This window comes from Aythya marila, assembly GCF_965140915.1.
Source record: "Aythya marila genome assembly, chromosome: 5".
Taxonomy (NCBI): domain Eukaryota; kingdom Metazoa; phylum Chordata; class Aves; order Anseriformes; family Anatidae; genus Aythya; species Aythya marila.
In genome coordinates, this window is record NC_139046.1 from 34,821,528 (window position 1) to 34,839,733 (window position 18,206).

The 18,206-nt window shown below is 40.1% G+C and overlaps 1 protein-coding gene across 7 annotated transcripts in view; it reads right to left on the bottom strand.

The window, feature by feature from the left end:
* Nucleotides 1–18,206, bottom strand: part of PAPLN (papilin, proteoglycan like sulfated glycoprotein) — a 62,199-nt gene that overhangs the window by 32,607 nt on the left and 11,386 nt on the right. For all 7 annotated transcript variants that reach the window (XM_082761271.1, XM_082761270.1, XM_082761275.1 and 4 more), the window contains exon 2: nt 7,151–7,213. In XM_082761271.1, the coding sequence (XP_082617397.1) occupies nt 7,151–7,207 (57 nt within the window). In that variant the 5' untranslated portion in view covers nt 7,208–7,213. The remainder of the gene's footprint in view (nt 1–7,150; nt 7,214–18,206) is intronic.

An 18,206-nucleotide genomic window follows, 5' to 3' on the forward strand; every position in this document is an offset into this window, starting at 1 on the left:
AATGCTATCACTAAGCTATGAAAACAAACATCAATTTACTGTACAGTCCAAAGTGAGCAGTGAAGGTCTGTAGTCACAGGTACAAGCAAACTAAATCTCAGCCAGGTTTTTCCACCCAGTCTTTCCCTGCTCAGTGGCCTTTAGTGGCCTAGAGATAGTCAAGCTAAATTATTCTGTGACTCTTTGTGCTGCCTTTCCAAACTGAGAAGCATCAATAAAACATCATGTTATACCATTCCAACGGTCACTGCTAAAAGCACATGATTACTGATATCCATGCTATGCCTGAGAGGTTTTAGATGAGGTTAGTGCCCACTTTTAGCCCAGCAGCTCACATACCTTTATTCCATTGAGCTGCAATTGAAGCATCTCTTTGTATGCTGAAAAGTTGTTATTTTGACTTCTGGAAATGCATCACACAGTTATGAGATTCCATTCAGATACGATAACAAATCTCAGCGCCAACATCAAGACTTGTGGGAAAATATTGACGTTGCAAGTTAACATTTGAAATTCATTCTATCGGAAGTACAAGGCCCTGTAAAATTGTTACCCACTGAAAATAGATACAGCTGCCTATGATAAGATGAGTAATATGGAATCGATTCCCTAAGTGTCACTGTCATTTTATGCGGCACTTCTGTAGTTTAAAACTATAGTCAAAATAGAGTACGTCTTTTCAGCCTTTCCCACTGTTTCTGAAATAACACTACACTACTATTGCTTGATAAACATCAGCTTTCTGGGGTTTACAGTTTCTGAAAGGTTTATGTTTAGTTTAACACACCCTTGAATTGTAGCCCCATTGTTGAAACATCTGTGAAAGAAGGGTGAAAACAAATGCTTTACAAAAGAAAGTTATCACTGCGGTCATTTATTCCATAATGGTTTCATTGCCAAAGCCTTGGCTAATAGGAAGTCTCCAGGGAAAAATGCAGCTTTGCTAAGTTTGAATAATAATTGCTTAGAGAATAGTTAATTGCTAACAGAAAGGTTAATGAGGGAGGCAAAAAAAAACAAAAACTGTCAAGGTGCCAGGATAGCTGGCTGCTCCCTGTGGGCAGGGGGCCAGCAGTGAGGGCTCCTAGGGGATTCAGGGCAGGGCTGGGCCTGACAGCCGGGCCTGTCCTACCACCCCAAACAGGGAGAAGGGCAGGCCAGGGGAAGCCCAGGCCCAAACATTGGGCCTATTCCTAGGGATAGGACAGTCCGAGGCCAAGATATGGGCCTGGATCTTTGGGCCTGCACCCAGGCAGGGCAGGGCTGTGGGGAGCTGGAGACTGGCCCTGCTGTGGTGTCACTGTGTTAGGGCTGACAACCCCGGGGGCTTAAATGGCCTCCCAGGCTATGTGCAGAGTGGAGGGAGGTTGGCCAGGGCCAGTAAAGCCTAGTGGCCCTGAAAGAACAACAGGCCTGGAGCATATGCTTAAGTCAGGATGTGAACGACTTCCTTCTTTTTCTATCCAGAAGACCTGCCCTGTTCTCCTAGGATGACCACCCATAACGTTTCCACGCAGCTAAGCCCTGCAAGATGGGGTATTCAACATTTGTACCTAATTGTCAGGGAGCTGAGAACATTCAGTGTATCTCAGCCATTTGTAATGTAGATGTATGCTACTATTCAATAGAAGTATTTTCAAGATAAATCTATATGTAACCAGCTACGTTATTAGCCTAAAATGCAACAAAAAAATAGGTGAATGAATCAGAACCACATGAACAAAGCATTTTTTATAATTCTGTCTTAACCATTGATCTTGGCTCAGACACAGCAGGCTCGCAAAGAGCTTTGAAGGTGAAGAATGCCAAGTACCATTTTTTATGAATAATGAATAAGCAATCAAAGAACTGCATTTGAACGAACCTAGAAAAACAAGAATGAGAGTGAATAAGATGGTGACAGCAGGAAGCGAACCACAAAATGGTACAGGAGAAGAGAGCTTATTAAGACAAACTGCTTCACAAAGAGGAGAGGAAAAAACAAGGCTTCATTAGTTTTAACGGCTTGCGGTTTACACTCACTGCATTATCTCCTTCCACTCCCCTCTACCATCTCAGCCCTGGCTTGTTAGTGTATGCCCTCTAGCAAACTCACTAAAATCCATCAGTTCCCCTACATCTTCAGCTCCCCAAAACACTTCAGGTTCTCCCTACACTACTTAACCCACACCCTCATAGTTCCCAACTCATTCCCACACTTCCTATGTTCACTCCCTACCACTCCTCACTCTTTCTACCTTGTTACGGACTGTCACACAATATAGCTGGCTCCTTCCACATTCCCTGCTTTCCTGTTAGCTGGGAAGGCTGCAGCAACTGCCTCACCTACCACAGAACTGTGAAGGTGCTTCCTCACTGGACTGTGCTCATTTGCTGGCTAGTGGACAGAGCAGGTAATAGTTTTCAGAAACTGAAAGCCTTCTACAGGTCTGGGTGGCTTGGAGCTGACTAGTGTGTAAAAAAAGCAATCTAAAAAGATACAGCCACTGCAGAGAAGTTACATTGAATCTTGGAATCCCTGTGGAAGAAACAGGAGGCATTCAGAAAACTCCACAAAGAAGGGGATTGTGAGAACATTTTATGACCACAGACTTATTTTGGAAAAGTGATCAAAAGAAACAGTACGAAGTCACTAGAAACTGTTTATCCAAAGGACTTAGCAGGAACTCAAGACTGAAATGGATAAACTATTACATACTGGCAGACATCCCCTTCAGCTAAAACTACTTCCGTATGTGATTACTGGGAAGCGGAAAGTCTGGCACTAATTTACCAAAGGATCCCAGGGAAATCCAAGGAATTGTATACCCACATATTATAAAACCGACAGCTACTAGATAAATGAATAGAAACTATAACAGAGAACAGAATTAGCAGACACCTGCATAAATACAGTATATTTGGGAAAGAGTCAACCAGGCATTTTTAAAAGCATGTCCTTCTAAAGCTACTACAGTTCTTTGACAGATTAGCAAACGTGAGCAAAGGTAACCTGTCTGATACATTCACATTTCCAAAAAGCTTTCAACAAAATCATTCACCTAAAGCTTTGAAGGAAGCTAAGCAGTCCTTGCATGGATGACAAATAGGTGACCAAAAGATAAGAACAAATGTAGGACAAATCAAACGATGATGTATAAACTAATCACAAGAACAGGATCTTGTTGTCTTTATATGAATGCTGTGCTGTTGGAAGTCTACGTGGTTTCGAGGAGACACAAATTCAGGAAAGTGAAATAGATTCCAGCTCAAAGGGTTCATAATCCACAAGTAACTGGAGACTGGAAGTGCATTAGGGAAAACTGTACATATTTGCCATTCTTCTTACATTTTTTTTTTCTAAACATTTGTTTATGATGTAGCTGGAGACAGGATATAGAGCAAAATAAACCTTTGGTCCTACTCAGTACAATTATTTTCTACCTTCACCTCAATGAGAACATTAATAAAATCTCCTTCCCTTTCTCTCTCCTCAGTAATTTTCACTGTTTCTTTATGACCTTAACTTTGAGGTCCTTATATACCTTTCGACCTTTCTGTCAGATCTAGTCAAGGGTTTAGAAGTTTAATCAACAGATTAACAATGGTTAAACAATAACAACCTTCATTGCTTCAGAAGAAATTAAAAACAGTATTTTAACCTAGAAATGCAGACCCATAGAAAGCAATGCTGCCCAGATGGAAGTCATTTGAATATGATTTTCAGCCAAGCTTCAGACCAGCTTTCGCTTTAAGCACACCTGCAGTACAGTCTAGGAACAAATATAAGTGTTGGACACGATCTAACTAACAACTAATACATACAGATAACAAAGCATTAATTTAAACTCTTTCCCTTATAATAATAATAATAAACTTTTCCTTGAAATAGTAACATGATATGTGTGGCTAAGGCATTTCAAATCTGGAAAGAAGAATTCTAGCTGTAAAAATTTGCCAATGTGAAACCACACTTGTAAAAATGAAATTGAGGCAGAGAAATCTGATGAATGTCATGTTTACTAAACAGAAAGCAACCCCAAATTATACAACATACATACACAACCATGCTAAATACATGCACACAACAACAACAACAAAAAAAGTTATTCAAAATAAGTTATTCCCATGGAAAATCTTCAGCATTCATTTTCTCTAAATCAGCAGAGGCACTGTTCCTTCAGCAATAACGCTATCAGGCAGGGCCCAGGCAATTTTACCTTTACATCATTTCGTCCTTCTGCAAAAACACAATAGGAGCCATGAAAAAAACACCAGAACCTGGCATTTTCCATTATTGCCACTGTTCCCAACTTTCTTAGAAGCAATGACAGGATGGCCTGAAATTGCACTAGACTATTCTGTTTTAGCTTTCTGTCTGTAACAGCCACTAACACAACTCCTCCTGGCCATCAAGGTGTAGTTTCCAGGTACTATCACAGCAGAAGCAATAAAGGAGCTACGTTACAGATGACCTCCTTTTCTAGACCCTTTAAAGCCGGGTGTAAAGGGACAGACACCACAGGTGCTGCACAATAATCATAGAATCATCTAGGTTGGAAAAGACCTTTAAGATCACCAAGTCCAATCACCTACCTGAGCTACTGAATTCTATCACTGAACCGTGTCCCCTAATGCCATGTCCACACGTCTCTTAAATACCTCCAAGGATGGAGACTCCAGAACTTCCTTGGGCAGCCTTGTACCACACTCTCCATATTCTACCAGTAAAGAATTGAAGAAGAGCCTGGTGAATCCTACCAAGGATGGAGTACTGGGGTGGAAATTCTCTGCAGCCAGTGGCTTTTACAAACAAGAGTCCCTTTTTTGGCCCTTAATGCTGCCTGCCATGTCTGGCAGAAAAAACAGCCACTCTCAGACTGCAAGCTCACAGCAGATTCAGGCAATGGCCTCAACTGCTCTGATAGTCTTGGCCCTGTCCACATCTCTTCCCTTCTTTCACTTGCTGCTCTCCCTAGCTTAACAATCAACAAAGCAAAAACAAGCAACTCCACTCCAAAAATAGGAAAAGAGATGAAAAACAGCAGGCATCCATCTACACCCTTTAATCACAAGCAGACACGAATCCCTGTAGACTTATCTTCTCCATCCTTGTGTAAACCTGCAGCTCAGACATTTATAGTTTTACTCCCATTATCACTATCAGTCTGTGTTTTTACAAAGTCATGCTTTCCTGCTTCTGGGACAAAAGGTTTCAGTTCTTCCACCACCAAACTCTTTCTGGGGTGTACACTATTCACTCCAAACCTGGAAGTGACCCACATTTCCACCCATGTGCTGCTATACTGGCAGTTCATTTGATATAAAAATTCATCTGTCTCAGCTGCAAGGCTGCTCTGGGTCCAATGTTTAACAGAGTTAAAGTGACAGTGACTTACCTTTTCAAAGAAATGTTCCTATGCATTAGAGGAAGTGCTCCCCCTTCATTGTGGGGAAATGTAACATGCCACCTAATAATCTCATACCTCTGCTTCCAGGAATTATAAAAAGAAGGCACAGAGAAGAGACTTTTTCAATGTTATGTGACATGAATTAAAGTTACTCTTCAATAAGCCTGCCATTGCATGTGAAGCCCTAAAGGAGTACAGAGTGGCGTAGAAACATACACAATTCTCTAACTTATTTTTCTCCCTTGTAGTATTTCCTGTCTGTTTTCAGTCTCACCCTTTCTTTCTCTTTCTTTCTTCCATCATGTATGTGCAAAATTGTGCTGCTTATAGCAGCAGGGCTACCACTCCTCTCTGCAGCAGTGAAACAGGCATGCAGGCACTGCTTTTCCACAGCTGTCCCACCTGTGGGAGTTCACACAGCCCCACTGTTTGCTTGGTGCATAACCCAATTTAGCACAAACTTGAGTTGTCATCACTACAATTAGTCCTTCCAATTCTCACAAGCTGACCGTTTCTTACTACAGCCCAGCCCAGACACATTAACATCTGGTAAAGAATGGCCCATTCAAAACCTAAACCATTTCTCTCTTCCCTCCCAGAAAAAAATGGAGAATCACCATAGCAGAATGCCTAACTGCTGCTAGATCATCCTGTCTTTTTATAGCTTGGACAGATGTCAGGGCTGGGACACCATGTCAGGGAAGCTGAAATTAAGTAGCGGCCAAGCAAAATATTTTTCCTTCATTCAGCATGCCTTCAACAGGAGCTACTGGTTGCATGCAGGGGACAGTCTAATGCTACAGAGAAATGTCAGCCTTTGTAGTTACAGGGTGTTTCAGTCATTTCACTTCCATAAAAACACAAGGTTGCAAAGAGATAGGTAAACAGATGAACTGAATATAGTATATTCTGGTTCTTTTAACGTACAGCATCTTCTTCTATCAGATGCGAGATAGCAAGATATTATTTAAGCATATTTCCATCTGTAAATTGCAAAGTCTATGATAGCTAATGAATTCTGCTTTATTTCTGGCCTCTTGTCCTTGATCTTCAAAAGACGGCCTACAAAGCATTTGCAAATGATGAATATGGGAATATAATTTCCTAACTGTACTGGTGAATAAAAGTTGTGGACTCATTAATTTCAGTGACATATTTATAACTCCTCACTACTCCCACTAAACATTTACTCAGGGTGATAATTACCTCTCTTTTTTTCCTCCTTTCTGTTCCTTTACACGTAATGTATCACTTCTTCCTTTGCTAACACTTCCCATCTACTCGGCAGGTCACATTTTATCTCAGACAGTCCAACTCATTAATATAATTGAAGTTAAATTCAGGGAAACTGTTCTCAAACTGCATTTACTTCAGAAAGATCCCACATCTCTCTCAGAAAGGAACAGGAACCCCAGCTCCTAATAGCTATGTTCCTTTTTTGCCTCTATTGAATTGGTTTGATATAAATATTACCTCCCCAATTAAAGCTAAACCATATGACTTTTCTCTTTTGTGTGGTCTTAGTGGTCTAAATCAGTCAAGCAAAGATTTATTCTTCTTATTTCAAGTGATAACTGTAGTTTTGAAGCAGTGATTACTACTTTGCAGATAACAACCCTAGAGACAAATTTTCTCATTTAATTGCCACATTAGACTTTTCATAACATGTACTTTCTACAAAATACTCAAGTTACAGATGTTGACAGTCCTTAGCAAAAATATCTTTAATTTCTTGTAAGTATTCAGAAAAGTTTACTTACTGAAAATGCAGAAGGTGGCATCACTGCTAGCATGAGCAGAAGGAACAAGTTCTTCATCTCTGTCTGTGGGAAGAGAAAAATTACTGATAAGAATTACTTACTTCTTTGCTGCTTGTAGGTTGGAAAGCTAAGACACCATAATGGAAAAATTGAGGGGGAACTAAAATGAAGGCAAGAGAAGAAAAATGATTTTATCACTACACTCCCTGAATAGATGAAGGCAACTGCAAAGACTGAAATTACCTTGCACAGAAAGCCAGAATGTAATTACTGAGCACAAATATTTCCCTGAACTTTCCTCTGATATTATGAGAACACCATCCCCGGGCACAGTGGAAGATGCATGCTGCTGCTTGTCTGCCCTCCCACCCTTTTACTTATACACATGACAAAACCTTGAAGATTGTAATGACTTCAACCGACCCAAGGTAAGAAATTCCACAGTTAACATTCTGTACCCTATATTCATCCTTCATGACTTGGTGAAGCGTTGTACCTTTCTTTGTGTGATTGTGCTTGTTTAAAATCCTACTGTTTGTCCTGGGCAGATACCACTAGATTCAGCCACCAGTAGTTACAGCCCTTCTGCAGAGCTAGAAAGGAGTTTAGGCCACAAAAACTGGAAAGGCAGCATACAACAGGATACAACAGTTCCTAAAAACTGGGGCATTATGCTTATTTGGGACCACAGTTCTATACTGGTGCATTGCCTCTTGCTACTTTATCTTTCCTCTTGTGAGTTGCAGCAACTGAACCCACATGAAGCACCATTCACCAAAGTTTATAGCTGTGACAAAGGACGCTTTGGTCACTACAAACTGCCTGTTTCTCATGACCACTTTCTCATGACCTCATGACCTGTTTACTGAGCCCAGAAAGAAGAGAGAGACTAGACACTCCTAGCATAGTTTTTATCTAGTCCAAGTTTCTTTCAAAGTTAGGAAAAGGAAAGAGGGAGAAACTTTCTTTTCACAGTGCATAAAATAAAAGCATCAACAATTAAATGTTTATCTCAATAGTCATTGTAACAACACCCCTATTTAATATTAAAACTTAATATACAGCTCCTTTGGCCTGGCCTATTAAATCCAAATGAACTGAAGAATGTATATCACTGATAACAATCTAATTACTGATACAAAATCATTGTTGTATGAGAATATCAGATCAGAAATAAAAAGTACTTGAAATGAAACATGCTTGATATAGCATTTGGATATTTCAGGTTACCTTATGTCAAGCAACCTCTTCCCTCATAGCGCTAGGCCTCACTGAACCCACACAGCTCATTACGGTTCTGTAAGTCCATATACAAGATATTTTGACATTCCCAGTATCCCGAGTACTAGAGATGAAAACCTTGTTCTTTACTATTTTTCCTTTTGGGTATAAAAACCACTAAGTGCTAAAAACCCAGCTGCACCAAATTCTTTGTGCAAACTATTAAGGAGCAGGGGAGATAAGCTTCTGTCACTATATACCGAATGCCAGTCATGTGACTCATAAGAAAATGAAGCTTTAGGAGCTTTTTGTATGAACAGACTTTCATTCACTTTGGATTAGCCTTCTTAAGAAACTGAGGAAAGACTATGTAGCCTCTATCACACACCCATGCTACTAGCTCTCTTTCAATTCAAGTCAAGGAAGAAACAATCTAGTGCTGCCCTACATAAGAGGTTAAGTACACTCTCTATGTAGTTGAGGCCAACAGCCAAAACATAGGCTAGATCTGCGTCACAGCCCTATTCAACTGTGAAATGATTTTCAGATGGGTAGGACAGCCACAAGAAATGAGGATACAACCCTTTTGCTACAAGTTCCATGCACAGAAACAGCAAAGCTTTTCTTAAGCAGCTTATAACATCCTCACACCACTAGCAAAGCGGTAAGGTGTAAGAAAAGTATCTTTTTTTGGGTGGTGTTGGTGTCAGACAGAGGTAGATCTTTGAGACTGATTGTCTCCTCTTCCTACTGCCCAGAAAAACTCTCCCTTCCCTAGCATTCCTCTCTCACATCTCCCACTCCAGGCACTTCTCGGGTTCACAGAGACAGCTGTGGGAATCACATCCCTTGCTCCAACAGCCTATTGCTGCTGGTAACGTACTGCCCACTCAACTCCTGGCATCAAGAGGCAGATAAGGAGCTGGGCCCAAACCTCGTGATGCTCCTGAAGAAGAGGCTAGAGAAGCAAGCAGCTCACCAAAGCTGGCAGTGCTCCCAGTCTCCAAGTAATTAGCATCTTGGAGGTTTTCAGCCAGATGGGATGAAGACATTCTGTGAGGAACAGCATTAAACATTTGGGACAAACCCCTACAAAAAGCAACAGGTTATGGTTCTGGTGCTCACTTGCATTTTTGTGCCATTGCACTAGCCTGGAAACTGCTGTCATATGTCTAACATCTGGCCTAAATTTAGCATTAAAAAGTTTAGACCATCCAGCCCCCTTAAATTAGTCAACAGATTCCAGGAAAAAATGGTCAGGAGGAACAGGGCCTTCTGCAGCCTATTAAATCTTCCACTGCAAAACAAATATTGTGTCTTTCTCTGAGCTTCAACAAACTTGTTATTTTAAAAGCTTCCCCAGATGCAGTATTCTGCATTAATCCTTTTTGCCTCCCTGTCAAACAGAAACAACACAGATTGGATTGGTGAATCTGAAACCTTCACAAAACAGGGTCAAGGTCTGTTTCTGGATTTAATGGCTCTTGCTCTCCTTGTATGACCTGGGACACAGCAGCATATGTTATTCTGCTTGCCATTCTTCTCACTGAAGCCTGGGTGTGCGGGGGAAGGAAAAAAAAGGACAGTGTTTTGCAGTGCTTTCACTTGTGACAACACCAGCTGCTGCTCTCTGTGCCCTCTATCCTTCTTTTAACTCTTTTCAACACTCCCCAGCTCTGTTTTCCTACTGTGTTAGAACAGCATCTCCACCGCCTTCCACCCTGAAACAGCAGCAGGGTCTAAGAGGAAATGGTGACTATATGCTCAAGATGGAACAGCTGCTGGAAGGCTCATGTGTAGGAATTCCTACCACAGTGCTAAAATCTGAATTTATATCAAGAAGAATTATGAAAATCCCTTCACAATACGTAAGGATCTCCAATCAGAACCAGAGGTAGGCCCAACTGAAACCTCAGTTCAATATACTGGAAGAGATTAAAATTTTCTAGCCATCCACATCTGTCATCAACTGCTCAGGTTAGGTGAGCAAAAAGCTGGAACCCATCACCATTCATGCCATCTGTGTAGGCATCTGAACTACGAAGCTCTTCTCTCTCATGGGGCCAACCCAAATTGCTCTTAACATGGGAGAAGTTTGACCCTGAAACTGAATTTAGCAACTTAGAATCCTTACTTCTGTTCAAAACAATATGGATCAAATATTTTGTGGAAATTTCAGAAACTTCTGCCTGACGATATCCATAAAGCATGTTCTGGTGCCCTTTTTCTACCTACTTCTGCTTGGTGCTGTGGACAGGAGGGCCACAGTGCTACAGAGGAGATAGCTGGAATTTCAGAAACTTGGACAGAACTCACCTCTCAACAGCCACCTTCTTAAGGAAATAAGACCTACATCACCTGTGTGTATATATATATATATATATATGTATATGTAAAAATAACTTTGAAACAGATGGCTAATTTCAAAGTTTCACATACGGTTAACTTTTGGTTGAGAAAAGAAGCATAAAGGACTGAGATGAAGAGATATATTAGATTTTTAACTTATTTAGATAATGACCTTACTTAAAACTGGGATAAGGATCCTCATTTCAGGGCTTAACAATGAACCTACTCAGTAAATAAACTTTTGCCTTAACAAATAAAAAGTCTGGAAAAGCCAGATGGGCAGTCTTGGAGATTTCTCTATAGTGGAGCCAAGTGAACTGCTTTAAAAATATTTTAGTTACAAAGTCTTTATCCAGGGCCATGCAGGCTTAGCAAGATCAGTGAATTATTCATTAAGACCAGGAGTACACTTGAGACAAACCGAAGAGAATAAAGGACAATTTTAATGAATTCTCTGTTTTCTTTACGCGTGCAAATCCTGCCTTGCAACGCACAAACATTCAGGATTGCCTACTTCAACTTGGCCTCTTTTCCAAATCACCTCTCAACATCCATGCTCTGAGGGAAACAAGACCTACGTTGCCTGTGTGTGCGTGTGTGTAAGTGTAAAAATAACTTTGAAACAGCTGGCTAATTTCAAGGTTTCAAAATCATAAAGTTAACTTTTGTTGGAGGGAAAATAAATACAGGGCTGAGATGAAGAGATATATTAGATTTTTATCTCATTTAGATGATGACTTCTTTTCAACAGGAGGGAATCTAAACTTGAAAGTGATGTTATGAATAACCCAGCCTTGTTTAAATGAATGCTTAAGCTGTTTAGATGCTACAGCATCAAATCACGCAGTCCAAAGAAAACTGGGTTCATTAGTTCCATTGCACACAGATGTATTGGTCTGTGTGCATGTGCTTCTCACTTTTGGGGGGGGGGCATAACTGAACAGCCAGTGCTATGTGGTTCTTCTCTGTTTAGCACATAAGACGGGCCAATCTTTTGCCTGTGAACTGCATTTCTAAATAACGTTTTGGCCAAAGGCACACACCACGTACGTGGGACGGGGACTGTTCTGGAAGTGATTCATAGGTGGGAGATAAAAAAATCCCTTCAGGGCTGCCACTTTTCTACTGCCAGACAAGGTAGAGCCAGGCTGGGCAAGCAGTTAAGCGCATAAGCCACCCAGCAGTACTAGCTTGAGCAGCCACTTAGAGCTCTTTTCATCTTCCAGATGAGGATTTGAATTTCCCCATGCAGTTCTACTGTTCTCATCCAAGGTAGCCCTGACAGAAGCTCTTTGCACAGCTTGAGACACACATTAGTGATTGCAATAAGTATTTGCTCGCTGCAATATAGATTGAAATTTCTTGTTGTAAATTTTAGCATATCTAGCATTAAAGCAGAAGTTGTCATTGTGACTCTGCTACTCCCACATTTTCCGGATTTCTTTCCCCCTTCCCCACTACTGCTACCCCTAGCCCTTTATATGTTGTATCTTACTCAGTTACTTTATTTTTAGTAGCCTGATGAAGGAGGTGGGGAATCGTAATGGGGATTACATTGTCCAGTTTTCCAGTGACATCAAGTTTCTTAGTCACTGACTCAAAGTCACTTGGTGAGTTCTTAAGACTCAATATTTTCTGAAGATGCTACTGGGTTTTGCTTTGCTCTCAAAACATCCAGCATATCTTGGTTCCAGCTTTCGTTTTCTTACTATCCTTGTCTACTGAGAAGCACCTTTTAAGTTTGTGGTGGAAGAGTTAAAAATGAAAAATAAACACATAAAGCAAGGAGGGAAAGATGCTAATGGAGTAAGGATCAAGGGTAAGGAAAAAGCTCCTTTACTTATACTGAGAGCAGCTTTGGGGGAGCATGAGGACCACATCATGAAGTCCAGAGGAACGAAGAAACTGGTAATCACTTTAGACAGAGGACATCACATTCAAGACAATTCTAACCAAGGTGACTGCCTGTTTTCTTCCCTGACTACAGGGAACCATCTTTTTATTTTTTGGACATTTTTCCAAAGAAAATCCTGGGCCTGACGCCCTTTGGGCTACAGTGGATAAACTAATTAACGTGTGTAAGCCTATTAAAGTAGGAGGATGCTGAATTTCCTTTGTCTTGACCACACAATAAGCCACATTTATTAAAAATAGCATTTATATACAAAGTAGTGGATAAACGTTTATTAAATGTGTGTTTAAACACAAGACTAGTTGAAGGTGTTTAGTGGTATGGGAAGGGAGGCAAAATAAAGAAAAACACAACACACACAAGCTGAGTAAAAGTTTTACAGAGATACCTTTATCATTGACACACCAATTTATTAATTCACTCCAAACATGTGCTAGGGATTAAATAAACCTCATCAAAAGAGTACTCCTGCTGAGATATACTTTCAGCCATATTATGCATTTTAAAATTTCAGCTAGCGTAACTTTAAAATTTACCTTGTTAAATTAAAAAAAAAAAATGTTAGAGAAAAACATACTGAGCACAGTAGCAGAGCATCAGCCAAGAGTACTGGCAATGTACAAGCATCTTCTAGACTGCTCTATCAATAGACTTTTGTCTCAGCTTTCTGCCTAACGCAGAACAGGCATAAAACCTGCACTGGGCCACTGCTTAACGTCACTGCCTCAGACTGACCAACTGTTTTTACAGAGGTCTTCTAAAGCAACGTCAAGTTCAGCAACACCCAGGGAAGCTACAGTAGCCTGTGCCATATGGCTTTATCTTGAATATGGAAATCACAGAAGCTGAAAAATCAGACTGCAGAGATCAGACTGCAAACCACACAAACTCTAGCAAGGCATCGCACCACACCCTATCAGGGGGCGGGGAAAAGGCACATCTACTTCTTTCCCAATCTCTAAAATCCACAATGAAGTATCTAAAATTGATGTTATTGGAGCTGCATCTTCCAAGTAAATGCAGTCACTCTGCTAGACCTCTGCAGGAAATAATGAAGTATTTCATAAGGACAGCTATGTACCAATTAATATCAGTTGAGATTCAATTTTCTGTGTCCAGACTTCCCCAATTAGGTTTGCAGATAGAAATTCATTGTAAGAAGATAGGATTCTGCCTTCTATTTTGGTAGTCTCACTGTCCTTATTTGTTAATTAAATGTGTGAGCAAATAGGGATAAAGACAAGTGCATGCAGACTGATTTAGACATTGCAACAAGCAGCCACACTCTGCCTATGGAAAACACATGACAAGGATATAATATCCCAGACACTAACAACTGAAGAGGAATGTCTAATGACCTTCTGGATCGACTACTACCCTGTTAAAACTCAGGCTTTGCTTATATGAATTATTTAGCCTGATCTGAAATATTGACACTCAGCACTACTGCTGTTTATAAGCACACTAGCCAGCTGATATTAACCCCTTTGAATTCAAATTTTGGAGAATTCCTTAGGAAAGTAAGGGATTTCAATGCTGGAGAACTATTTCCAATTTTATTTAAATTCATTCCATCCCCAATAAACAATGTGACAATCTTTTGAGTTGTGCGATAGGTTTAAAAAAAAAAAAAAAAAAAAAAGCCAGGGTTATCTTAAAAGAAATCTTTAAAACAATACAAAGTGTTTTCTGCCTTTTTGCAAGATATGCTTCTCTTTTCTGAAAGTATGTTAACACCACATTCAACAGTATGCTTGCAGTGTACTTAGGGAACATTACCTTTAAATAAATTACCATTAAATAAATTTGTCTGGGGACTAACAACAATGTAAGTAGGAAAACATGAGAATATTTACCCTGACCTTCATGCATGTTTTCATTGCTGCTACCTCCACATCTAATCTACTTTAAAAAAAAAAAAAAAGAAAAGAAAGAAAGAAGAAAAAGCTAACTCAGTTTTACCTGTAGATATCTGCAAACATGCCAAGCATGCAAAACTAGCATGGGTACAACTGTTCCCGAAGGAACCAACCTTGCTGACTGTGATGCAGACATATCTTCAGTTGTATGAAGCAGGAAATTCCCCAGAGAAGTCAGTGGGCTTATTTACATTACTATGCAAGGGAAAGATGATGAAAGTGAGTAGAACCAAAAGAAATGCGGAAAAAAAAAAGGCAAAAAAACTTTTGACTAACAAACTTAGGAAGCAGAACCTGTACTAGGGGAATTAGGGCTGCAGTCTCTAAAGACATCAGCCAAGCATCTTTCATCTGTCACTAAAAATTAACTTCATAAAAATGATCTTAGGAGAGTGTGATCACACCGCAGTGCCTGGAGAGAACTGAAAGGAAGCACATGCTCAACTGTGTGATCACAGCAAAGTGACAACAGTAGGATCTAAAAATAAATCGGTTCCTTGCTCTCAAGCTGTTTTCTCCCACAGATACCCAAACCAGAACCTCCAATTACTGCTTTAAGAGCTAAGCAGAGAAATAAACAATCTTTTGACAGTACTTGTTTTCCATACATCATGTCTGCATGTCACGAAAGTTTGAGCTTGCTACTGTGTGAGAAAGCATGAACAAGTGGTCTGTACATAGAGTATGTGTATGACTACCTACCCACTCAAATCCTTTAGTATTAAAGGCCCTCCTCACACATCTAGTAACTGCTGTTAGTCATCAGCCAAGACAAGATACTGGACCACAACAAATCATATTTCCAATCCAACAGCAGAGATTAAAAAATGAGACAGTGAAACTATCCAACAGAGTATCATTTCCAGTGAAATGATTTGTGAAATGTGAAATTTATTCTGACAAGTCCATCACACCATGGGCATAACCACAAATGACTGTACTAGACAAGAGCAATCATCCATCACTGTCTAGTCTTCATAGCTATGCTAGGTACTCTGAGGAGTTTATCATCAGTTTTATATAATACTTCTCACAGACCTAAGAGCAAAGCAACTAATTTCCTCTGTAGTTCACTCAGCATCAATATGCCCCTAGAAGAACAGTTCCCCCTTGGATCAGCTAATGACAAGGCTATAACATGAATCATGAGAACACCTGAAATTGTATCTGATGGATTCTAGGTGTTGTCCTTATACAAAATAGCAGACCTTATAAAATAGCTCCCCTTATAAAAAAAAAATATTATATTCTGTGTACCAATGAGTCACAAAGTACATACAAGATCTAATAAAATGGGTAACATTTGAAACCCTCCTCTGAACAAAGAGAAGGACTTTTGCCAGCATAAGCCCTACCTGTTCTAAGACATAGAATATTATTTTGCCTTATTTACATTACATTCAGAAGAAGGGGACCTCAATCAAGATTGGATTTTTATTTATATGTTTATTTATTTTGCAAGTTCCCACTTTTAAAAGAACACCCATGTTTCTTTAGGAAAAAAAAAAACAACACTTTAATAACTAAACTCAATTACCACCATGAAAAACAGTTGCAACAACATACTTCCTTTTCCATTTCCTAAACCTTTCCAACAAGTCGGGACACAACCATTCAGAGATGCCAACTGAATCTTGGTGCCAACTTTCTGAGGCAAGTAATCCCTTAAGTAACTAGATCTTTTACCAAGCTGGTAAGTGACTGGATCAAAAAGAGGAGGGGGAGAGAGAGAATCCCCAAAACAGAGACAGAGGATCAGCATCAGAAGGTTATCACTCATTGAACAGCAGCATTTAAGATCATCCATTCTACACCCATGATTGTTTCTTTCCCCTTAAAATGAAAGCAACTTCATTTGTTTTATACTTAATATCATTTTTAATATATTACCATGGAGAGAGCAGCAAACAAAAAAGTCACCTCAAATCCTTTGTCAAAAACCTTTTCTCAAAAGCAACAGACGGTACAGTTTACTAGCAAACAGAATATGCACATGCTACAGAAAATATTTTAAAAACAAACACCTCTGAGGTGCCAGGATAATCCCTGGGGTGTAAGAACCTGAGAGTGCACATGAAAAAAGAAGCCTCAATTATTTCACACTGGACAAGGAAAAAATGCTAAAAGCAAAACATCTGAAGACAGCAAATATGCTACATGCTTTAATATTTTTTTCCATCTTATTAATCATTCTGTTTACTAATGTGAACAAGCATTAGTTTAAGCTAGTGCCATGCCAAAGATGCATGGTCCTATCTACTTTCATCGCACATCACAAACACCTCCCTTTGCTCCTAGTAACAGTAAAAATTTGTCCTGGAAGTTCAAGTATGAGGCTGTCCAATACACGTTTGACTGTGTAGCATTTCAAGCTGCACCTCCAAAAGAAAGTTTTTTTCATGGCTACTCTATTTACAGAGCCTAGGAAATGTTCCGGCATTACGGAGGATGGCACATCTCTAAGAGACCAGGAGAAGAACATACAAGTTGCAAGCCAGCTTGCAGAGAAGCTGGTGAAGGGCCCTCATAAGTGCAAAGCAGAAGAGATTAAAAAACAAAACAAAGCAAAAAAACAACTTTAAAAGTGTTGTGAAGATACTTCAAAAAGTAATAGACAAGGTGTTTACAAGCCCTCTTTAGGGTCTCTACAAATAGACCTAAATAAATTTACCATTTCCCTGACCTTGGTACTAGCAGCAGTTATTCCTAGCCCTAGGAACTCAATTCGAGACCAACATTAACTTTGTCAAAGCTTTGAAACTCAGCTTGTAAGCAACGGCTACTCACCTCCACCTGGCCACCCCCAAGGAACACCTGGGCATTGGGCAAATCTACTGTCCTGCCACGTTGTTGCCAACCCATTACCATCTCCTTTCCAGTACAGATCCCTTAAGCAGCTTCTTGGCCTGCCTCACATGCCAAACATCCTCAGGGATGAGATCCAGTCCTATAAACATCCCTTTTCACAAGCAGGCCCGTTGATTTGGACAGCATCACTGGTTGGAGATGGCCTCCAAAATGGATCCTGCCTCACCCAGCTGAAAGCAATGCTGGCTGATCAGGACATCCCTCCCCTCAGCACCCTGCCCTGCTAGCACATCATCAGAAGCAGCTGAGCACTCGGGGGTGGTAGATAGGGGGTTTTAGTCCTAGCACCTGGGCAGGCTTTTACTCCTATCAGCAAAAGTCATATTTCTCCAGTTAATAGCCCTGCTACCTGTGTCTTTCTGCATTCTTGCTGGCAGAGCACATGTGTCTGCCCCCCAGCGGGCTTGTCCTGCATCCTATCAAACTGCTACCTGACCCTTCCACCTCCTGCTCTGCCCACTCACAATGTCAGGAACAGCTTGGATTACATTAAGTTGCAGTATAATTAACTGTGAGTGAAAGGGATTAATGTTCACCAAATACATGAAGTGTCTTCTTCCCTCCCTATTAGGAAATCCAGTTTTGCAGTCACAGGGACTCTGGTCTGTCCTCTCCCGTGTTTGAATCAAAGGGAAAAAATGGTGGGAAATCAAAGACAGTTAAAAAAAAAAAAAAAAAAAAAAAAAAAGAACAAAACGTATATATATAAATAATTTAAAAAACACATGCAAAAAAAAAAAAAAAAAAAAAAAAAAAAGCAGCACTGAAAAGACTGAAAACAAAATAG